The 24,772-nt window shown below is 47.0% G+C and overlaps 1 protein-coding gene across 2 annotated transcripts in view; it reads left to right on the top strand.

Moving 5' to 3' along the window:
• Positions 1–24,772, top strand: part of LOC119436495 (bifunctional heparan sulfate N-deacetylase/N-sulfotransferase) — an 83,620-nt gene that overhangs the window by 36,881 nt on the left and 21,967 nt on the right. For both annotated transcript variants that reach the window (XM_037703355.2, XM_049658173.1), the window contains exons 10-13: positions 14,046–14,228; positions 14,860–14,956; positions 16,698–16,821; positions 21,374–21,548. In XM_037703355.2, coding sequence (XP_037559283.1) covers positions 14,046–14,228; positions 14,860–14,956; positions 16,698–16,821; positions 21,374–21,548 — 579 coding nt within the window. The remainder of the gene's footprint in view (positions 1–14,045; positions 14,229–14,859; positions 14,957–16,697; positions 16,822–21,373; positions 21,549–24,772) is intronic.

Genomic DNA, 24,772 nt, shown 5'->3' with positions numbered 1-24,772 from the left:
GGCGCCGAGAGCGCCACTTGAACGTAGCGGCGTGCGCACGCCGCATCCTTGCAGCGTCGACGGGTCGACGCACTGCACTTGTTGGACTAGCTCCTCCCCGTCGTCGCATCCCTGGTCGCATCGATCGTTGCGCTCGTAGCCTCGTTGTGTTCGTGTGTGTGGAGTTAGGCCTGTCGCACGTCGTGGTGTGTGTAACGATGGCTGCAAACGCTAAGAAACGGACGACTCTGACTTTTGCTGCTAAACTAGAAGCAATCCAGCGCGTCGAGAATGGCGAGAAGAAGTCGAGCGTCGCAGAAGCGTTTGGCATACCAAGGAGCACATTGAGTACGACAGCACTGGTACAACAGCAGAGCGGACAGATGTGGAGATCGTCGCCAAAGTTACTGCTGAGCAGCCAAATAAAAACGCTGCCGAGATGGATCCCGCAAGCGCTGATGATGCCCCGCTCCCTACATCAGCTGAGGTCATAGCTGCTCTGGCCCTTGTGGCGGCGGCGGCGCGATTGAAGGCACCGGCCTATCACTTGTGGATCGCCTGGATTACATTGAGGACGCAGTCGTCAAACACGCCATTGCAAACAAAAAGCAGGCTACCCTTTTTCAGTATTTTAAGCGGACGCAATAAATGCTTTGTTTGAATCCTCAAGTGAGTACTTACTGCACCATGATTGGTTCATTGGTTGTGTTCCACAAGTTTTTGACGCATTTTTTACTTGATTTTTTTTATATCGAATTCTGGATATATCGAACTATTTCGCGATCGCCGACTGCGAACAGAGTTTGTATGTGCGCGTACTGGTAGGAACGGCAGAAGCTCGCACGTGGACATAAAGCCTAAAATCTCCGAACTAAATTTGTAGAACATCGCTTAAACAGACAGTCAAGGTTGTACATGCGATATCTGCAGTTCACAATGATGCGAATCGTGATGGGTGCACACGAACTGAAGTCGCCATACACGCCGCTGATAAATGGCCGAACAAAGGCTGGCAACCATCACCTAGGCAACCATCACGCTGTGGCCACTTTTCTTCTTCTTGTTTTTTTTTTTTTCTTTTTGAGCATCTCCTGTTTTGCTTCCTCCGCATTGGCCTCGTTACTCTCCTCTCTCATTGGCAGGCGCACCTCATTGGGAAGCGCACTCGTTATCGCGCTTGTCTGCGAGATTTTTCCACGGAAACCGCATTATAACTGGTACTTTGTCTTGCGCTGCTGCACTATAAGCAGTATGGGTATACATGGAGCTATGGGAGACTAAACTGGAGTCGGAAGAGGCCACATTATAGCTGGTTCTACTCTATAAATGGTTACGTTGTAAGTGGGATAAGTGGTCTAAACTGTATCGGTGTCCACTGAAGTGTGAAAAGTGGAGCATATGGTCGAAGGTGCGGTATGTGCTGTCTGCTAGTAAACGTCAGACACAGCAGCACATGTCCGGTTCGGCTGCTGGAAGTGAGAATGCATGCACAAGAGAAATATTGTGGCTTTTGTTTTTTTATTCCAAGCCTGCTTGCCTCACCCATGCCAGCAGGCAGCGATATCAGTAATGATCGGTGGAAGCATTGCATGATGTGGGGGCTTCAGAGACTGAGTGAGGCAATGAGCATCAAAGAAAACAGAAGCCAAATTATCCATGTTGGGTATGCATCCTCGTTTCCAGCAGCCAGACCAGATATGCATTGCTTTGTCTGACGATGACAAGCAGATGAAGCAAACCGTGTGTTCGGCCACATGTTTTGTTGTTTGCGTTTATGCCATGTCGGTACCATGTGGAGATCGCGCAGCTGCGTCTGACGAGGTGTGCTCGTTGGAAAATGGGGGTGTGGCCTATACACGAATAAAATTTTTCTGAAATACTCAGGGTCTAATTTATGGGTGCAGCGCGAGCATGGTAATATACGGTAAATGCCTGCCTTAGCTTTTTGACTTAAGTGACCTTTGCGACCAAGTACAGTGTAGACCGTTTATAACATAAGTCGCCACAGTCGTGAATATCTGTACTATAAGCGGTACCGCATTACTACCAAAACAACGATTTTGAAGCCCTGCACGTATGCAAAACATGTAGACCAAGCAGCCGCGCGTATCCGAGCATCGACGCGTGCGACTGGGAGTTTTGCATCCGTTTAAATTTACGAATGTTGAAAGGTTAATGTCCAAGTACCCACGATCTTCGCATGAAGCAGACAAAGTAATAATTTTTTAAAAATGTCTGAGTTTCGCCCGAAAGGCGAAGCATCAATTGCGATACCAAATTAGTAGAGAGCTATAAGAGTAGGGATAGTAGTTTTATCGGCTGCATAAACTTTACACATTCGCTTACTAACTGAATTAACAAGCGTGGTGTCAACGCGCACAAGCAAACATGAATAGACTCGATGACCGCAGACAACCACTGTCAAAATGCGGGCGTGGGGAAACGCGGCCGTCGCAGTGAGCGAAGCTTGTTCGTGCGGTCTATCGCTTCAACGGAAACTGAGCGGCGGGAGCACAGCGCATACAAAGGTCAGAGCCGTGTGAAGATTGTTAAGATACGGTGCGTGCGACAACACCGACAGCCGGCACAGGCGCGAACACATTTGTTGGCAGAGGCGAAGCCGCCGCCACCCCCCTCCCTCCTTCCCTCTCTCCCGTGCTGCCTTCCCGCTTTGTTCCTTTCGCGTGGGAGATTGCATCGCCAGTTCCCCTTGCGCCCGGTTTCAAGATACACATTTGGTGCCACAGCACAGCGTCCCCCCCCCCCTTTTTTTCCTCCCATAACACCATGGCCTTTCGCGCGATGGAAGTCGTGTTTGCTCTCCGTGAAGGTGCATGCCCCGCATGCTTTCACTCGCACATACGGCGCGCGGTGACGATTTTATCGCCCTTGGACTCGTGCTTCATGTCTCTTGCTCCTCCTCCGCATCGCCCTCGTTGATCTCCTCTCCCATCGGTGGGTGCACCTCGTTGATAAGCGTGCTCGCTACCGCCCTTGTCAGCGAGATTTTCCAGCGGAAGCCGCATTATAACCGGTATATCGTCTCGCGCGGCTGCACTGTAAGCGGTATGCGTGTACAGTGGAACCTCGATGATACGATCACGGCTAATACGAATTTCCGGATGATACGAATTTTTCTGAGGTCCCGGCCGAGCCCCATTACTTTGCAACGTGCTAGAAAACGGTTGTTACGAATCGATTTTCGACCCGTGTCGGTTGATACAAATAAATGCCACCCCACCGACAGCCGCGAAAAAGAACAGCGCGCAGTCACGCGCTTTCTCCCTTTCTCTTTTGGCGTGGACGCGACGCCAGACAGCGCGGAGGCCGCGAATGGGCGCGAAGAGTTCGAAGCGGTGGCGCTTTTGTTGCTTTTGTGCTTTTCCTCCTTTTCCGCGTGCCATCGGGCGGAGTGGCTGCCGTGCTTCGGGCCGCGTTCTTTTTTGCGCCATTTTGCCTAGTCGCAGCGAGCTATGTCTACCGAGATACGATCTCAGCTGATTCGCGCGGCCGTACGCCGAGGCGCGGGAGCCTCCGTTGGCGCGTCTTCCGTCGGCTGCGTTATCGGTGCCGATGGCACAGGGCGATTGTGGGTTTCACTGCTGGAGTCACGCGGCACGTAATCCACGGTGCAAGGTTGCGCTCGTTCAGTCGGGTGCACCTCCGCTTCTCCCGCTAATCGCCGTATTTTTCTTGCCGTAGAAGCGCTTCCGTATTCCGAAGGCGTGCTTCGTCCAAAGTTTATTCGCCAACGAGCGACGATCCATCACTAACCTGGGAGTTCTCAGTAATCCGAATTCTGTGTGTCAAGTGAAGACGCCGGCGTGGTTTACGAAGCAGACAACTGCGGTTGCCATCTTGCCCCTGCCACAGCAGCAACCAATGGAGAGACGCCTTTCTGCACGGCATACAATTGGAGGCCCGGTTTTATCAGAGGGCCGTGTGACTACCTATCGCAGACCCGCGCTTCTTTGGTGTTTGTGCGTTTGTTACAAGTTGGCGACGACGGACGAATTGAGAAGTGGAACGGCGAAACTTTGAGCTTTCGAACGATACCAAGATGGCGGCGCTCGGTGGCGGGAAATACGAGATATGGCTCCGTGAACTGCGGTGATTTTGCGCGATTTAAAGCTGTTTTCTCGCCCTGCACACTGACGAATTAAACTTTTTCGGGCACTTTCAGTGTGTTTTCAGCCAAACCATTTTGATGCAGCGTAGATTAGCGTGCGTTGCAGATACCCAAACGCGTGGTTTTCAAAAATAGATTTTTCTCGCGGTTTTCGCGATCTGATCCCCGCGTCCCCCCTTAATTTAGCTAGTTTTAATTGTGTTTCGATGATACGAATTTCGGCTAATACGAATATTTTTCGTGACCCCGTGAGATTCGTATCTACGAGATTCCACTGTACATGGAGTGTCATGGTAAAATTAACGGGAGTCTGAAAAGACCGTACTATATCCGGTCCTGCACTATAAGCGGATACGTTATAAGTGGTCTATACTGTATCTGTTGCATGACAACTGCACTACTTTTGCACTTCGTCAGTGAGAATAATGTAACTGCTTGTGTAAGACCTGCTCTCGTCGTGTAAGGCCCACACTGCCACTTTATAGCATGAAAATGCGAAAAACAATAAAAACTCTTCACTGCATGGCTTCCCAGATTGCACTGGTGCACCGTTGCAATCTCGGAGGCCACAGTCGCATGCTGGTCATTTTCCATAAGCCGCTACTAAATGGAACTAGTTACTGTCCTGCCCATGATGTCATCATCATTGTTGCTGTATCCTGCTGGATCGTGATCACATGGCCTATGTGACATAGATTCAGTGTTCTGTGTGCTTCATCTGCTGTGCTCAGGCGCATTGTATAGAAGGTTTAGCAGCTTCATGTTTTCGGAGTGTAGTAAGAGTGTATCGCTGCAGAGTTGTGCAGATGGATTTTGAATATGTGGCGTATGGTTTCTATAAGACTGTTGTCAAGAACTTCAAGGTGATGGTAATCTTGACTAGTAATGGATAGCATAGAGGATGACCAGCTTTGGGAGAATGCTGATGAGGCGAGCTCGTCAAAGACAAAGATGACTGAACAAAAGTGTTCATAGTTGACAGCTAGTGGTTGCATTATTCGGCATGGCAGTCTGAGCTCTGTTCGAGGCTTCAGTGAATAATAGCCATAAGCCTGCCTCGTGTAAAGCCCACACCCTGTAAAACATCCAGAAAAATAAGTGTGGGCCTTACACGAGTAAATACGTAGCCCTTGATATGAAGCTCTTACTTCACTTCCACTGTGGGGAGGGCAGTGCCTTCTCTCAGTTCAGTGATCACTGAACATTTGAGTGTAATCAGGCACTTTAAAGGGACTGACAACTAATTTTTATGATACCCGTTTCTTTAGTGCAACAGAAAGCTTACTGGTCTGAGTGTCCAATCATGCAGTAGTAACGCAGAAAACGCCGTGGAACTTTTGTATCAGAATTTTCCACTATGCATTGTGGATGTAGTCGGGCTCAAGAAACATGCTCGAAGCAGTGATAGGTGAGTGCGATGGTGATTATACTCCGGCATTGGGGGGAAGCAGACAACAAGTGCGGCCCTAGCTGTAAGAAGTAATACCGTATTTACTCGCGTAATGAACGCAACCCCCACTTTTCCGATCAAAAAGTGTGTTTTTTCTTCTCCTTGCATAATGAACGCATCCTGAACTTGCTGCCGTGAAGTAGGAGAGACACGGTACAATTCAGCGTCCGATATGGCGTCTGGCGGGTACAATTGTATTGGACGCCATATCGTACCGTGTGTCTCCTACATTTATTCCGATAGCAATCATATGAACACTCCAGGCGCATTTTTTCCATCGGCGCCGATGATTGCGGCTCAATCTCCCGCATTCGGGGAAGGAAAGCGGGGAGGAAACAAGCCGTATTCCGTCGTGTGCATGGCACCGGAGGGAGGGGGGCAGCGCGGCAACTGCGCATTGCACGGCTGCGCGCACCCTATCTTGACAGCGATATGCGTCGGGGGCTGAGTCTAAGTGCAGCGGCGGCTTATACCTTTGTGAGTGCTTCGTTCTCGCCGCTCAGTTTGTGTTGAAGTGGTACACGGCACGAAGGTCACTTTGCTCACTATTGCTGCCGCGCTTGCTCATGCCAGTAGAGATGGGCAAAACGGCTCACTTCAGTGAGCGGCTCGGAACGGCTCCGCTCACTGAAATGAACCGGTTCAATTGAACGGCTCACCAGTTCACTTAAACGTGTAACCTGTGTTATGCATATTCTATAGTTATGCGGCTTTAAAAAAAAGACGATATATGCATAATTTAATAACCGTGTTATTGGTATTTTCGCTATGTTTAGAAAATATTGTTACATATATTAAAAGCGTGAATGTTTAGTTCTAATGAAGTTTTCTTTTCTGATATTGGGGATAAGGTGCTTATGATACTGTGACAGGCAGAATGCGACGTACTTTTTTCAATATATATATATATATATATATATGTAACTTCGTCGTCATTACAGAAGCTTGTCCGTTTTCGTGGTACTTTAAAATCACCTTTTTACAACTCAGAACACAAAATGATTGTACATTATGTGTCAACATTATTCATCTATGCACATACGTACGTTCACTATAATATAAGTAAGCTGTAACGGCATGCAACATGAATGTAGAAATCATTTCTTGAAGTACAATACAAAAATCATACGAAAGATCCACAAAACTGCCGCACGTACCTTTCGTTTTTTTTTTTCTCTCTTGAGTGCACGCGCAATACTGGCGATCATGCCATCATACACCAGGACAAAAAAAAAAGGAAAAAAAAAGAAAACAAAGAGAAATGAAGTGCTATAACAACACAACAGATCACTGGCCTCGTTTTATTGACGTGCTAATGATACACGCTCAGAAAATGCAGGGCAGGTGGATGTCATGGGCGACATTTTCATGACTACACTAATTAGCGCAAATGAAGACCAGGACGTAAACTGTACGTTCACCTCTTGTCGTTAAAGGGCCCCTAAACCACCCAGAGGTCGAAATTTAGTTGTGGTGTTGCAGTTGTGCACGAGTCTACAACGAACACGTAGCCGCGAGAATTCTTCGAAATGGTGCCGTAATAGCGTAGTTACACGCGTTTGATGATCGACAAACGGCCCTCGCTCGTTTCGCTCTTTCCTTCGCTACTCTCCTCATCGGCTGGTCTCCCCTCCTCGCCGAGTGCTTCTCGAAAGGTCACGTGACATACGTCATCGCCAACGCGCTTCTCAAAACACTGCATACTTTCGGTCACGTCCACGCTAGCGGCACATATACCGACGGCGAACCAACCGTCCACCAGTGCCGTAGAACGTCTGCCGCGCGAGAGGTGTCCAAAGTAGACGGCAGTTCGGCCGGCGCCCCGCCCGCTGCACCATCAATGGCCCAATCGACGACCGCGAACCTGCGCGCCTCCGCCACCGGCAACGAAAACATCAGCTGGAGCCGGGAGACGACGGGCTCGGCTGTGCTCGCATCGCAGCCGACGGCGCCGCTAATATCAGCGTATTTTTCTTCTTTGTGTACAAGTATTGCGAAGAGCGATTACAACGATAAGAAAATATTGCGGCTTGTGAGCGTCGGTATTTCATTTCAAAGCGCCGTCCGTTTTAGCTTTGAAGGGAACCAGAAAAGGCCTAGCGACGATATCGGCGCCGTCGAGCGATCAGCGGCGGTGAATCAGCCGCACAAATGAGTCCCGGTCTCATCCTCTCTACGTACGGCAAGGAAATCTCGCCTTTCGCGAGCAAGAACCGCTGTCGAACGGCGGCCCGCGAATGGCAAATGGCGTGCGATGAGTTACCGTGCCGGTAACATGGACTAAGCGCTTCTCGGCTACCCGCTGTTGCAGCGGTGCCGGCCCGTGTTATGCGAAGCGCACCGCTATAGACCCTGTGTTGCGCGCACGTCTGGAAAGGCCAACACTGTCGCACTCTGTTCGTGCAGCTAATCAGACCGCTAAGCACGACTGTGTTGAACGCGAGCGATTTGGCACTTGCGTTGCGGGCTGTAATTACCGATTCGCAAGGGCGCACAAACGAGCAACACGACGAGGAAGAGCAGAAAGCGCGCGTACCTGCTAGCAGACTAACCAGAAGTCGTAGGTTCTTGTTCAACCAATGGACACCGTTTCCGCAGTTGACATCACCAGATTCCCCCTGCTGACATCGTGACGACCGCTGGGGATACCGGAAAGGCGAGGGGAGGAGAACGGCATTGTTTTTTTTTTTTTGTAGCGCTTCCGCGGCGCGTAGCGCTGCAGCGTTTGGCATCGTTGATCGTGACGGCATTCTGAACTCTATGCGCGTTTACTTGAAATGTTCAAAAAATATCTGAGGTTGTTAGGGGCCCTTTAAAGACACGGAAGACCATCTTCGAAGTGTTATTGGACCAGCGCACGATGTGCGATCGGTGAGAGTCGTGCAACATCGTTCGAACAGCAGCAGGCAACTAACGGTACCATCCTTTGCCAATTAAGACTACTTCTCCCCTCGGTGGCATCGGGTGCCACACCATAAGAAGCACAAAAAACCAAGGGGACTGCTGCGCACACCACACACTGCGAGCGAGTACCAGTAGCGCGAGTCGGCCCACACCAGCCACCATTCGTCGGTCAGAAATCTAAAAACATCGAAACCCAGCAGAAGACCCAGCTCTGACGGAACGGTTCGGCACGGCTCATTCAAGAAGAGAGAACCGTCTTCCTCACTCCGAAAGAACCGCCGCTCACTTACTCAACCACGGCTCCCTCGGTCTTCAAAAGAGCGACCCGCTCCTGAGCGCTCAGGAGCGAGCCGGATCTTTTGAAGAGCGAGGGAGCCGTGGCGAAAAGAGCGGCTGGCTCCTGAGCGCTCAGGAGCGAGCCGGATCTTTTGAAGAGCGAGGGAGCCGTGGCGAAAAGAGCGGCTGGCTCCTGAGCGCTCAGGAGCGAGCCGGATCTTTTGAAGAGCGAGGGAGCCGTGGCGAAAAGAGCGGCTGGCTCCTGAGCGCTCAGGAGCGAGCCGGATCTTTTGAAGAGCGAGGGAGCCGTGGCGAAAAGAGCGGCTGGCTCCTGAGCGCTCAGGAGCGAGCCGGATCTTTTGAAGAGCGAGGGAGCCGTGGCGAAAAGAGCGGCTGGCTCCTGAGCGCTCAGGAGCGAGCCGGATCTTTTGAAGAGCGAGGGAGCCGTGGCGAAAAGAGCGGCTGGCTCCTGAGCGCTCAGGAGCGAGCCGGATCTTTTGAGCCGCTCTTTTGAAGAGCGAGGGAGTCGTGGATCAGTAAGTGAGCGGCGGTTCTTTCGTTCTTCAGGCGAAGGCGAGGGGGTGAAGGCGACTCTTGCGAGGAAGGGCGGGAGGGCAGTTGCTTTCTCGTACCGCTAATAGATGGCGTGGAAGTCGCACCCAGCAGAAGACCCGGCTCTGACGGAACGCATCGGCACGGCTCTCTGAACGCGAGAGAACCGGCTCCCTTTCTCCAAAAGAACCGCCGCTCATTTTTACTGAGCGACCGCTCACTCGCTCTTTAAAAAGAGCCGCTCACAAGATCCGGCTCGCTCCTGAGCGACCCATCTCTACATGCCAGCATTTCGACAGCGAGTGTCCGTGGTCATCGAGTGTGACAAGTTCTTGTTTGCCTGTGTGCGCTGATGCCATGCTTGTTAATTCACATAGTTACCGAATGTTTGCAAGTTTATATGGCCGATAAAACTACTATCCTCGCTTCATATAGCTGTCTACGCATTTGCTATCGCAATCGATGGTTCGCCTTTCGGGCGAAACTCCGACTTTTTTAGAGGTGACCTAGGAAAACAAATCACTCAAAATTTTACCCCGCATAATAAGCGCCCCCAACTTTGCTCATGTTTTTCAGGAAAAAAAGTGAGTTCATTATGCGAGTAAATACGGTATTTTATTTATGAAGCCGATGTTCTTGCGGTTCATGTTTTATGAAGTGTTGAATTATTTTTACAATAATAGGTGGTGTCCCAATCTACACCCCAGTGACTGCTCCCTCCAAGTAACACAAACTGATCTTGGAAGGCCATGCTTTTGCTGGCTGCATGTGCCAGGCTTTATTTTTTAGCCAAGCTAAGTAATAGGATATTCCAGCAGTGCTATTATTGCAGTGCTGGCATGCATTCACAGCACAATTCATCCATAACATTTTGTATCTCGCAGAGACCACAGAACTTGGGGCAAAAACTCGTAAACTCGTGCACGTACAACAGCCCTCCCACACTGCAATGCATTGAACAGCTCTGCCCGCTCTGCCGCTCCACTCGTTACCACGAAGGCAGCGTCGCTCGTTAGCGTGCACTTTTTTTTTTACTGCGCAATGTGCATATAATAAAGCGCAGAAGCCTAATAATATAGAAACTGCAATTCTAAGCAAAAAAAGTATGCTGTACTTAATAACAGCCTACTTACGTACAGTAATCTCATATACTACATCCGATGTTCCAAGACTTCACTGCCAGGCACTTACTGGTTTTTGAGGCATTCTTTGCCAACTTAAAATTATAATTCCTACATAAGGGGGGACGCGGCTTTCGCATCGCGAAAAATGGCTAAAAAATCGATTTTTTGAAAATCACATTTTCAGTTTCTGTAACTCTTATTCTATCTGATTCCGAAATATCATCACTGAAAACCAAGTAGAAGTGCTCTAAAAAAATTGTTATATCAGCCAAGGTGCCAAAAAATTGCGCAGAAATCGCAAAAAAACGGCGTTTTTCAAGCCACGATATCTCCGGAACGGCGCAGCCGAGCGCCGCCATCTTGGTCTCGTTGGAAAGCGCATTTCTCCGTCTTCAAATCTGCCGCTTCAGCTATCTCCTCCATACAGAAACAAGCACACAAAAAGCAAATGATTGAAGGTCGTGCCGGAGCCACCGATTGGCCGCGCCCGCCACGTGACTCCAGCGCGGTTCGCCATTGGTCCGGTGCTCGCTCCGTGATGGCGTCGTCTGCTCCGCTTGTTGCGGTCTCCTCGCGACCTCCGGACAGTTTCCATAATCTCGACGAGTGTTAAAGCGGGCGCTACGCAGACATCGCAGTAGCGTGGCCGATTCCACTTTTTGTGGCCGTCTCAGACCCACGGCTAAGCATTCCGAGCATCGGTGACGCGGACTTCGCGACCGAGCTTCAGGCACGGAATGCTCGGACACGCGGCTAAGCCTCTCGCGCGTAGGCGTCTCCGACTCGGCGATGAAGCACATCGCGCGCGGACTTCTCGGATCCTTGCCTAAGCATTTCGCGCGTCGGCACCTCGGACTGTGTGACTAAGCTAATCGAGCATCGACTCGTCGAGCCCGCGGCTAGGCATTTCGCGCGTCAGCACATCGCTCATCGAGTGTCGACTCCTCGGACCCGCGGCTAGGCACTTCGTGCGTCGGCACCTCGAGCGTCGACTCCTCGAGCCTGTGGCTAGGCAATTCGCGTGTCGGCACATCGCTCATCGCTCATCGAGTGTCGACGCCTCGAGCGTCTATTCCTCGGACCCGCGGCTAGGCATTTCGCGCGTCGGCACATCGGACTGCGCGACTAAGCTCGTCGAGCGTCTATTCCGCGGACCCGCGACTTGGCACATCGCGCGCCGACTCTATTATCGTAATGCCACGATATCTCGTGTAACAATACCTATCATATCACCCCTTTAATTCATAAAGAGAACCTCATCATGAGCTCTATTCACTAGGCCACTTGGGCTGGCGCAGACACCTGGCTGCAGAAGTGAGGCATGATACAAAAGTACAGGCTGGAAAGCACCTAGCAGCTGCATTGCTGCCTATCTATCAGTGGCTCTCCTAACCTCCATAGCCATTGTCAATGGAAGATGATTCAGAAGCCTGCTGAGAGCCTTCATTCAGTAACATGGTCGATTCTACCAAAAGAAAACAATGCCTCACTGACTGCACTAGAGGCTGCTATCAATGAGGCAGTCTGCAGATACAACGCTAGAACTACTGTATATTTATGCCCACATAGTTCTGCACCTCACTTGGTTTGAAACCCAGGCACCATGCTCTTTGTAGAGCAGCAGTAAAGAATGCCATACAAACATGAAAAAGGCAGAACGAAGGCTCAGCAGACCAGAGGCCACATGTCCAAGAAGCCCCACGTCACAAAACACATCAAAGGTTACAACTTTGGCGCGTTTTAGAGAACTGAAGAGAAGGTGCAACTTTGAGAGCTCAAAACTGTTTTTCAGCCTTTATGCTCAGTTTCTGGAGCTGATTTCTTTGTTACCGTTTAGCGTATTTTGAATCTGTTTTTTTTGTCACGTTCTTTGGACTACAGTGCAGGTCGAGACAGTCTCGCATTTTTATCTTGACTTTTTATAAATTTATGGCATGGCTATTCGTTCACCCCGAAAGTGTGCTTGGTGCGAAGGTAACTTGAAAAATGACTATCTAAAAAATTTGTGTTGCGAGAAAAAAAAATTAAGACTGTCACGACCTTCAGCACGCATTGAGCTATGCAGTCAATACTCAACGAGCCTTCCATGATGTTTTTTAACCTGCCTAGGCCCTCCAGAAAGTTCAAGAGAGAAAAATTCTGCTCAATAAAATGTTCTCAAGGTATCACTCTGAAACTTTTATGGAAGTATCAGGGAGACATTCTAAACATTTGTGCCAATTTTCATCAAAATCCATGAAGAAATCAGGAAGTTGATTTTCAAAGCCACGTCCCCCCTTAAATCGTGAACAGCGGGCTGGATTCTGTCACTATAAATCCTGGTCATTTCTTTTCCATCAACGTCTCGCAACACATTCTGACCAGTTGTCAGTCCCTTTAAGCATATACTCTTGAGGTCATGGAAAGGTGTATGTCAAGCACCTGCTAACCACAGGAATTACTGTGGAGGGTTGTTGAAACTGCAGTAGCTTGAGCTGCAGTGCATTTGTGAATACATAAATACAAACCATCCATCCACTCTGCACGTCGAGCTGGCGGAGGGAATACTCAGTCTCTAGCTTCTGCTGCTGGTACGTGGGTTTTGAACAGACGTTTGGCAGCATGTTAAGAAGGCTCAAACAGCCCGTGATGAGACTTTTAGAGAACATTAACAAGCTTTTTGTCTCTGCTGCTGAATTTGATTGTCTGAGTGAGCTTGATATGCTTGATGTTTCCACACACGTAAAAGGTTGCTGATGGGATGTAAAAGGTAACTCTCGATTTGTGGCATGATTTCTTTTTCAAATTTTATGTGCATGAATCACCAGTCAAGATTTTTTAGCTCACATACGTAAATTTGCAAATTGAATTAATATATCAATAAAAAAATTGAATTAAATCATGGAGTTTTAGTGTCTTAAAACTGCACAGTGGGTTATGAGGGACATCGTAGTGGGGGGCTCTGGATTTATTTTGATCACCTGGGGTTCTTTGAAGTACAGCCAAAGCACAATACATGAGCATTTTTGCATTCCATTCCCATCGGAATGTGGCCATGGCGGCCAGGAATTTAACCTATGATTTCGCTCAGTTGCACAACACCATAGTCACTGCGGTGAGTTTAGTTTGTTAAAAGGTTCCAATTAATCTTGTAAAATGTTTAATTAATGCCCAGCCTTGGAGTGAAATATATGTTTCTGAACACTCTTCTCTGCTCCAATAGCAGCACACAATTTATTAATTGTCTAGTTGGCATCACTGCTGCTGAAATTCAGTTCGTTTGCCTTGCCATGGATGGCCTGTATCTATACTTTGCGTAAACTGGGCCGAATCTGTTGCCACATTTGGTAGGAGATGACTCCTACCACTGATAATTACTTTTTGAGAAGCCCAATATGCCTCTAAACACTGCGTGGAGATAGAGCAGCACATGCTGCGTAGCTGCTGCTGACAAAGTGTGCTGTTAGAACGAGGGGCAAGGCCCACACATGAATAACTTGACCTTTTATCTGAAACATTTACACTTAAGGTTAAGGGTGTGTGAGGTCCTTACGCAAGAATATATGGTAATTATTTAGCACTGGATAATCAGCTCAGCTGCTGAGGTGCCTTTTACACCAATAACCTCAAGGGCTTCTTCTTTTATTTCTAGATCAACATCTTTATGACCCACTTGTCAAACTATGGAAATGATCGTCTCTCTTTGTATACCTTTGAATCTGTCTTGAAGTTCATAAAATGCTGGACTAACTTGAAGTTGAGCACCATTCCACCACTTCAGTTGGCGGAGAAGTATTTCCAGATGTACCCTGATGAGACAGACCCCATCTGGATGGTGAGTGAATGAAGGACTAACATATGCACTGCAGTTTTGTATTATGTATGGATAGGTTGGATAAGGAGGCTTGCTTTTTAATATTGCTGATGCACAGTATTGCAACTGTTCTGGGAAGCTCCCATGCTAATTGAAGGTCTTGATGTAATTGTTAACGAAAACAGACTTTAAGTTTGGTGACAGTCAGTGTATTTGTGCTGTATCATGTGTAGAGTGCTGCTGCATTGATAAAGCAGCATTTCAATGGTTACGCTACTGCCATTGCACTGGGTTTAAAAAGGAACCTAAAGTAACTTGTATGTCACATGATGGCAATTGTAAAAGGGGAGTTACTTAAGCCTTGTTGTTTTTGTTTGAGCATTACTTTTATCCTTCTACTATTTCGGTTTTATAGTTACTTCTGAGAGAAGTAGTATGCTTGCAAGCAGCAACACAGATGAGAAAGTTATGTGCAAGCAAGCCACTGGGTTGCCCATATCTTTGTCACCTGTGTTTCTGTTACAGTACTTATATTATGACCACCAACAAGTCCACCTTGATGTGTGTGAAGATTGTCTGGAGTATGGTGTCCCATTTAGTTGATATATTTGTGAGAAAAAGAGCTTGCATTAACTTAAGCAATTTTTTTTAGAATCCTTGTGAAGACAAACGCCATCTGTCAATCTGGTCATCAAGCAAGTCATGTGAACAACTGCCAAAATTTCTAGTCATTGGTCCCCAGAAAACTGGTAAGTAATAAATTTCATAGCAGAGACAAAAAGAGGGAAGATTATTGGAACATCATCTGTGCAACCTTTTGACATGAATTTTTATTCTCATGTTGCTGTTTGGCTTTTATATATATTTTTTGATTTAGCATCATGCCCAAATTTAAGCAAGGTCAAAAGCTTTCAGTTGTAAATGGTGGTTCAAAAAAGAATAGTATGATGGGAGAATGCATTTAAAAAATCAGTATCATACATTTTCCAACCTACTGTTGGTGCACTGTCGAACATTTATCTTTCTTCTAGCAGGGGCAAGAAGTTTTCAGCTATTTTACATACTGTTGACTTTAGTTAATTTAACCCTGAATAGATGAATGAAATTGATAAAGTTATCTGGTGGGTTGAATTAAGGAGTAAAAAAACGTCCATGTGCACCTCTGTTTTATTTGGCAGTATTTATACGGTTCTAACGTGTACCCGACTTCATTACTTATTATTATTATTATTATTATTATTATTATTATTATTTATTATTGTAACATGCCTCCAATTCTGGCAATTTGAAACAAGATGAAAAATGCACTCTTTGCTTTCGTAGAATGGAAATTTATTTACACTGAATGTCCATTGTTGTGTCAACGTCAGACAGCTCTTTATCGCTGCCTATGGACCACAGCATGTCGTCTTCCTTGCAGTCCATTGCATTTGATATTCTGCATTTCTTGAACCCCTCTGCTACAATTGCAAATTGGATGTTTGCCCAAGCCTAGACTAGACCACCTTACCAGTTCATTTTGCAGTGCATGAAAGTCTCCGGAGTGCAGAAAACACAAGCTGTCGTATCAGCCCAGCATGTCATGCACTGGCTCTGACGGTAGACTGTTGCTAATGCCGTGAATTTGGTTTAGATAAAGCGTACAGGTAGATTTCTGATAAATTTTCTTGGTAAAAAAGGCCGGTGTTAAAATCGGGTAAATATGTTGTTGCTGTTTTTGCTGAGTAATTGGCCAATGGCAGTCGAAATTTTGGCGTTTTTGGCAGGAGATATGTGTCTTCAATGCATTCAATGTCCCCGAAGTACCACCCAAATGTTCTGCTAGCCATTGAGGTCACCATTTGGGTCAGGTGCATGCTTGCATTGCTGAGCAGTCAAGTTCGGATTATCCAGTGAGGGACAATTTCAGAATCAAAATAACAATAGCTTTGACCCGTATAAATGTATGGATGCAAGCGCAGGGACCTATGGTCAGGATTGAATTAACCAAAAATTCCAAATAATCAAAGTCAAATCAACAGAAGTCTTCTGTTGAAGTCTTCTGTTGAAGTCTTCTGTTGAAGTCTTCTGTTGAAGTCTTCTGTTGAAGTCTTCTGTTGAATATAGAAACATATTAATCACAGCATATGCTATTATACTGTATCTAATTGTAGCCTATTTGTTGGCTGCAATTAGTCAACTTGATGCAGAAGTAACCTGTTAATAGGTTTTGGAACATTTCAAAAAATTTTAAACATTTTTTAACAGTGTGACGAAGTGTAGAAAGCATGAGTAGACTATTGTTTTCAAGTGTTTATTTTTAGGCCATGGGGGTGCACAGAAAGCCTGGGAAGTTATTTGAGTTGTTGAGACATGAAAACATATACTTCATGCTTGCAATGTATCACCGCGTTGTGTCTAATCTGTCAATAGTTATTATCAATAGTTATAATTGAAATAATTTTTGTATATAATCTGTGTATTTCATCTTGGTAAAAAAAATGTTTGCAGGTACAACTGCACTGTATACTTTCCTGACCTTGCATCCAACAATAGCAAGCAATCACCCCAGCCCAGACACATTTGAGGAAGTACAGTTCTTCAATGGGAAAAACTATTACAGGGGTCTTGACTGGTAAGTGGTTGTAAGAATTAGCAAAGTTTGACTCTCTTATGTGACACTACAGTCAATCCTGGATATATCAAACCTGGCTATATCGAATTGTCCATATCGAACAGTCGTAAAATCTCTTTGAAAAGGTGATGCAAAAGTATAGCGCCGTACTATACGTTGTGGGGCGTGTGGCCAGCAGGGTGTATCAAACTCTCGTTCATTGCCATATTCGATATACAGTTATCGAAAGCCACGCAGCGCCACATCGCACCGCGCCGCATTGCACCCCTGCAAGTACACTTCTCCTAATGAGGCCACAAACACTTCTTGCGTCTAATGTTTATACATATACTCGTGCCGTCAAAAACATTCAATGCCAACGAACCGGCGGTGTCTTGGCAAATGCTGTCAAACAAGAGATTGAATCTGAAGGGCAGTACATGCCACAGAGTAAAAATGAGCAGGATGCATGTTGCTGCAATCGGCTGTACATTATCAGCTAGAGCAGATCGCCATGCTGCTTCAAGAACGTGAAAGGCCTCCCAGTGTTATACATGCACAAGAAAGCATAGATGCCACTTGATCATTTGACTAAGTGTTGGCATGGAATGACGAACTGGATATGCTTTTGCCGCCGTATTTGTCCGTCCAGACCAGGGGTTTCCATGAACAGCAATTTAAGGTTCCACATACAACCAAAAAGAATACGACCCCAAGCCCCACTTTGACGAATTTTTACATTAGAGTTCAAATTTAACAAAACAACCACATCCACACCTGAGTACTCCTCGAGGAAAGACCAGCGCTGTACCGGCGTGCAATATCTCGTCACTGTATGATTCATGAGTCAGTGCTGAATACGTTTCATTTGTGCTTGCAGGGTTACATGTGAGTGGGAATGAACTCTGATGTTCTGTAAGCTGAAAGGCGCTTTCGAATCTAACAACTTCTGCCTGGATCGGCTCGTTGTCAATGTACGAGGTCTGTTGGAAAAGTATCCGACCTTTGGCCGAAGAAAAAAACTAGCATAACTGGAGCATTGGAAACCTAATCACCCTCAAAGTAGTCTCCTTGGGACTCCACACACTTCTCCCAGCGGTGCTGCTATTGTTGGAAGTATTCCGAGAAGGCCTCTTTCGAAATGGAGTTTAGCTCAGCTGTCGTTGCAGCCATAATGTCCTCTCTTGTCTGAAATCGCACTCCCTTCAATGGCCTCTTGATTTCGGGAAACAGCCAGAAGTCGAAGGAGGCCATATCAGGAGATTAAGGAACCTGTTGAACTATGGAGTCTGGTTTTTCGCCAAAAAAGTCTGAATAAAGTGCGACGAATGTGCAGGAGCATTGTGATGGATGCGCCAATTTCCTGTTGACCACAACTCCGGTCCCTTGCGGCGCACCGCATCATGTAGGCGACGGAGGACATCCCTGTAGTACTCTTTAGTGATTGTTTGACCCTGTGGTGCGTACTCGTGGTGTACCATACCGCAGGAGTCAAAGAAAGCAGTCAGCATCACTTTGACGTTGCTGCACACTTGCGGTTCTTTGGTCTTGGTGACGGGGAATGCTTCCACTGTGACGACTGGGATTTGGTTTCCGGGTCGTACCCGTACACCCAAGACCTTGTGAATTGTGCGACCGGCTTTGAACGTTGTAGCACTTAGGGTCGCGTTATTGCGCGAATTTTCTTACTTCAATTTTTTTTTATTTGTTTCTTCTATCACCTTTTATTCCCTTTACCCCTTTCCCCAGTACAGGGTAGCAAGCCGGTATTTACACTGGCTAACCTCCTTGTCTTTCTTTCCCTTTCTCTCTCTCTTGTCACCAGTGATTATGGTGTTGATGAAGTCGGGGTCACTGTTTGTGGAATCCAGCATGTCCTGTGAGACTTCAACACGAAGTTGCTTTTGCTCCACCGCGAGCAGCTTCGGCACAAATTTCGCCGCAACTCTCTTCATGGCCAAATCTTCGGTCATAATGGAATGTGCAGAAAAATTGCTGATGCCCACCTCTTCCGCAATTTCTTGGATAGTCACACAACAGTTCCGCATCACCACAGCGTTCACTTCGGCAATGACCTGGTCATTTCGGCATGTTGATGGCCGACTGGAGCGTGGCTCACTCTCCACCGATGTGCGGCCGTCTTTAAACTTGTTGTACCACTCCTTAATCTGTGTGCTGCTAATAACATCGTCACCGAAAGCCGTCTGAATCTTTCGAATGGTTTCCACTTGGCTGTCGCCCAGTTTCTGGCAAAATTTGATGCAGTAGCGCTGCTCCAGTTGCTCCGCCATTTTCCTTGCATTAAAAAACCGACGAGAGCACTGCGCACTACCTCACTCAAACGCTGCGTTCCAGCGACTGACGCTATCGGCAGGCGGGAAAAAATTTGCTCATGCGCTCAAAGGTTCAAGGTCGGCTGATGCAAGCGCGCTTGTTTCATATCCATCAGGTGTCCGCAAAAAAAAAAAAATAAGGTCGGATACTTTTCTAACAGAACTCGTATGATGATCAGTCATAAACCCCGCATTGTAGCGGACATGCGAGGCATTTTCACATGCGATTCACAGTACAAGTGCGCTGGTGGCAGCACAGCCCATAACCGTACAGGCTAGTGTGCGTCCACGCTGCGTCCCTTTTTACTTTGTCCTGAATAAAAATGCACAACAAGCACTTGAATGTGCAAAGAGCACCCCTGTTTCGTGGCCAGGCGATGTGGTCTTTTAGGGTTAGCGTTGCGATCAGTATATTGGGCTATTCCACAACACGAGTGATTTGCAGCATTCAGCAGAGCTTTGGAGAAACAAATATGTAAGTTTGAGCTTTTCATGATCTTGGGAAACTGTGAGATGTGCGAGGTTTTCAGATGAGCTTCAAATAGGCTAATTTTATATTTTTAATTACCAATATATCAAACTATTTCGCGGTCCCCTTTGAGTTGGATATATCCAGATCGACTTTATCTGCCAAAATCTGTAAACAAAGTAATTGCATGGAGAGCCATACAGGCAAGCATCTCATGGTTAAAGTCTATGAATGATAAGAAACGAGATAGAAATTGGTTTTCCTGACGGCGGTAACTAGAAAGGACGTGCACAAATGTCGAATGTAAAGTGCACAAGCACCGGCATGAGCATGCGGCAGTAAACTAGGCAGAGTGGGTATACTCAACTACCACAGTGGCAGCCACCATAGAGCGACATAGAAAATCAGTTCTTGAGGAAGCCGAAGGGGCTGCAGCACAATAAGAAACTTTTTTAATTAGAAGTCACGGAAGGTTGCAGCACCTCCTATGCAACATTAGGTGACACTTTGTTCCCAAACTCATCATTTTTTTTAATGCTTGCTCACCACCGTAAGTACATCTGTGACCACTTTGGACTTGCTGCCAGTGCATTTTTTGCTGTACCTTTTGGTTTTTCTTGTACCGAATATGAATGCGTGAAAGACTTTCGAAAGGTGGGGCATATTCAGAGCCACCCTAGGAGCTCTGTGTCCTTGGCGACAGCCAAGGGCGAGTCCACGATGACCCTGTTGGAATTCGCTGTTGGATGTCAGCCTTATCCATGCCTTTAGGATAAGACTCGTTTCCAAGAGATTGGCCGTGGTCAGCCACGTGGCAGGCCATAGTCTGGGCACCAGTGCAAATCTGGGGGAGCATTTTAATTTTAGTCCCTGGGTGCTTGTGAGTGGGGCTGGGTTTTTGTACAGAAGGAAGCCTGGGGTGAGGTAAGGGGAAGGAGCTCACAAATACGCTCACATACAACCTAAATGTATAAATACACACAATCAAATACTAAAAACATGTTCGAACTTTTGTTTGCCGTTAGTACCTACTTGGTTGAAGACATAAGTGTACAGAATAACTGAAGGCTCAAGTATCTCGGCATAACTTTTACCAGTACTACTTTAAGGCCAGTGCAGATGATGCTGTTGATCTGCAGTATGTTTACCCAAGTGCTGCCAGATTCTTCCACCCAGCTTCATGTTGCCCTAGTTAGAGAATGTTTTTTGCATTTTCTAGTGCCACTGCATTTTTGGGTTCTTAGTGGTGCTTTTGCTATTTATAGTACTTCTCTAGGCAATGTTGAGTACGGCAACTAAAGCTTGTGCTCTATGTCTTGTGGCATTTATTATCTGCTTTTGGTTGCCTATCGGTTGCTGCAAATCACTCAATATCCATCAAGGTTGTTAAGTAAATGAAGTGTGGCTTTTCATCAAGCCCGTTTTCAACTTTTATGAATTTTTATGACTCTCTCAAACAATTTGTAAGGCGAAGATTTTACCTCATTTATGTGTAAAACCAAGTATGTTCATTGTTTTGTGTACTTCTCTGCCCTGAAATGCTGACACAAAAGCAAAGCATGACCAATGCACATTGTAAGAGATTCCACTAGATATAGCATACAAGTTCTACAATAAAAAGGGAATTCTATATTTTTATGGGTGCCCAGGCACTTGGCTTGCCTGCAAACACATTTTTTGAGTGGAACTAGCATTTCTTTATAGATTGGTGGATAAGACACCTGACCACAATAGGGGTTAACGTATGCCCCATCTTCCTTTGCTTCCTTAGGTACCAAAGCTTTTTCCCAGCACCTAAGAATGGAAGTGCACCCTTTCTCTTTGAGAAGAGCGCGAATTACTTTGACGGGGAGCTGGTGCCTCAGCGTGCCCATGCCCTCCTGCCTCGTGCCAAGCTGGTGACCATCCTCATCAGCCCCACAAAACGGGCGTATTCCTGGTATCAGGTGCGAAGATGCTTGTTATATTACATTAAATTTATAAATTTATATTCTGTCTTTACATTACTTCAGTTTTTCAGGTATTACCTAGGGGTGTTTAAATAGTGAAGTTGCTGGATTGCGTATGAATATTTGGGAAAAAATTATCCTTGAATATTAATTCAAATTTAAATATTTTATCATTTATAAAAAAATTGAATGGTTTTGTAGAATCCTTATCGTAAAAAAAGTCTTATTTACTATATTTGATATTCCATAAAAATAGGGTCATTCCGCGCCAAGTCTCCCAGATGTACCACTCGACTATCTCAGACTTTCTTTTAAAATGCAATTGCCTTGCACTCTCTGCACGCAGTCTCTCACAAATTATTATTGCTGAAAAACATTTTCTCCTCAAGTTATGTGCTTTCAAGGTTTGCTGATGTATGTGAAACATGGTGTTGCAAGGTTATCTAAAAGCTATTTTGTTCTGTAGCTCTGCACAACCTTGCCTGTAGGACCTATAAAAATTTGACTTCAATTATAATAATATTTACAAGCAACTTTAGTAGGGAAAGGTTCCAAATTTCTGAAGTTTTGATTCAAATCTGCCAAATTGACCACTTTTACTGGCAAAGCAACTGTAGATTTGTTATTTCACAGGACTGTCCCAGAGCTGCACTTTACAGTAAAAGTTTTCTTGCAGTAATATATTGCACATATTTTCTGAAAAAACATGACAAACATGCCAAAATGTCAGTAATTGTCCACTCTCAGCCATAATTTGCACACCGAGGTGGTCTAAGTAAAAATATGACGCAAACTGCATTAGATAGGCCTGTTGGTTGGCATTCCATTTCTATTATTATCCAATTTTAAGTTTTGTTTTAAGCAAATATGAAATTTTGAAAGTCGGGAAAGTTAGCCTCTGTTCCACAATCACCTGCTGTAGTAGCCCAGTGGCTAATGCGCTGTGCCGCCGAGCACGAGCTTGCGGGTTCGATCCGAGTTGCGGTGGCCCCATTCTAATGGGGGAAGAATGTAAAAAGCGCTTGTGTACCATGCATTGGGTGCACATTAAAGAACCCCAGGCAATCAAAATTAATCTGGAATCCCTCACTACGGCGTGCTTCATAATCAGATTGTTGTTTTGGCATGGAAAACCCCAGAATGAAATTTCTGGTGTGTTTGACACAGTCGGCATACTTGTAGTTCCGTACTACGACTTCACCACACAGCACAATTGCTGTCGTGCTTCAGGCAGTCGGCACACGTAAAGTCTTGTTGAGAAATGATGTTTAATTAATTTAGTAGTAGCACACTATGATTGTGCTGCATGCCTAAATAAATGTTTGTTCTGTCTCCCCCACAAATTTCTGTAAATAAAGGGTGCTACAATGTGCTAGTAGCGCACTGTAGCACCTTTTATTTGCAGAAATTTGAGGAGGGGGGGGGGGAGAGAACAAACATTTATTTAGGGGAAATCCTACACATAAGGTAGGCTTGATGCCTATGATGATAGGGTGTGACTAGCGGAGCCTTGCTTTTGTACATTATTCTCACATGACCATCATCATTAATAAATATTTTTATGAAGTCTGTTCGTTAGAATCAACTAAACATGGTATACTTATCCTCATGGCAGTGCGTGTATAGCAATGTCAGGGCTTTGAGGAGAACCAGCATGCATTGGTCTTAGGCCATAACACAGTTAAACCTGCTTATAACGAACCTCCATATAACGAATTCCTGGATATAACGAAGTTTTTCGATTCCCCGCCGTTACTCCATAGAAGCATGTGTATTTAAGACCTCTACGTAATGAAGTGGCAGCGGGAGACCCCCTCGATATAACGAATTTCCCCCTCCGACCACCTAGAGATTTCGCCCCAAATTTTGACATTTTTGCGCGAGCAGCAACCGGAAGCACCTTCTCCGCCGCGATGGAATGCGAAGCGAGCGCACGTGTGCGTGCGTGCCTGTGCGAGGCGGCCCTGCATCCCTCGACCCGGCGATCTTGCCGCCGCGGGCGTGAACTTTCCCCCTCCCTTCATTCAAATCTGATCCTGCCGCTTGCTGCAGCTGGCCTAGCCCGCCAAGCCGGCGCTCTCTCCTTTTCCAGCTGATGTTGCCGACGCGCTGGTACACGCTGTGGCACATCAGACTCGATGAGCGCGCGCGCTGTCAAACGCTGGCGGCGTGTGGAAGCGCCGCTGGATAAGCGAGTGAAGTGACCTTCGTGCTATTGTCTATCGCTTCAATGCAAACTGAGCGCCGAGAACACACAGCACGCAGAAAGCTACGAGCCGCCGACGCACCTACACTGCTAGACTCTGCCCCAACGCATATCGCTTTCAAGTTACGGCCTGCTAGGGTGCCTCGATGCCAGCGCCGCCGTAGCCTGCGCGACCGCGCGCCGCCCCGCTATCCCTCCCCCCTCTCTCCCTCGCCGGTGCCTCGAGCGCAACGGAAGAAGGCGCGCTTCCTCCCTGCTTTTCTTGCGCGCGCGAGATTTCGATGCGGTCGTCGGCTCCCCTCGCACGTTTTCACTCGCACATACAGCATACGGCGCGCGGCGACTGCGTTATCGCCCTTGGACTTAAGGGTACGGCCACGCTAGCGGCAAAAACACGCAGCAAAAAGGCGCGTCAGAAACGCGCGGCAAAAGCGGCAGGAATCGGGGGGTCTCGCGGCGTGCCGCGCGAAATGGGTTCTGCGGCAAATGCCGCTTGCCGCGAGATGAAGAACCAATCAAGAGCGGCGAGGGTGACGTTACGGAGCCATCACAACCGGAACGCCGCCGGTCCGCACCGGGTTTTCAATCGACGATCGTCGTCTCTCGCATGAAACAACGAGCGCTCGCGGTGTTGCCGCCCGTTCGGAGAGCGCGGGAGATCTTATCGCGCTGCCGCGCGGCGAGACGCGCGTGCCACGGTGGCCTCGCGGCAAGGCGCTGACGCGCGACAAATTGCCGCTCGCGGCATGACGCGCGCGTTTTTTGCCGCTAGCGTGGCCGTACCCTTATATACAGAATATCTATGAGCCAAAACCAATTTTAGGGCCACAATGCGTCATGTACACCATCTTAATATAGCAAATACGGATCTTAAGGGCCATACTTTTGCTGGCGGAAACCGAAAATACGTCATAGTTGTCGCCCCCGGCACTTTGGGCGGCAAATGCCTGAGCCACCAAGCCAAGCGACATGAAAAGTAAAAATGGCCGCTCGGGCTGGCGCGGGGTGGCAGTTC

Source organism: Dermacentor silvarum, chromosome 1 (assembly GCF_013339745.2).
Source record: "Dermacentor silvarum isolate Dsil-2018 chromosome 1, BIME_Dsil_1.4, whole genome shotgun sequence".
Taxonomy (NCBI): Eukaryota; Metazoa; Arthropoda; class Arachnida; order Ixodida; family Ixodidae; genus Dermacentor; species Dermacentor silvarum.
This window is presented reverse-complemented; position numbering and strand designations above follow the sequence as displayed.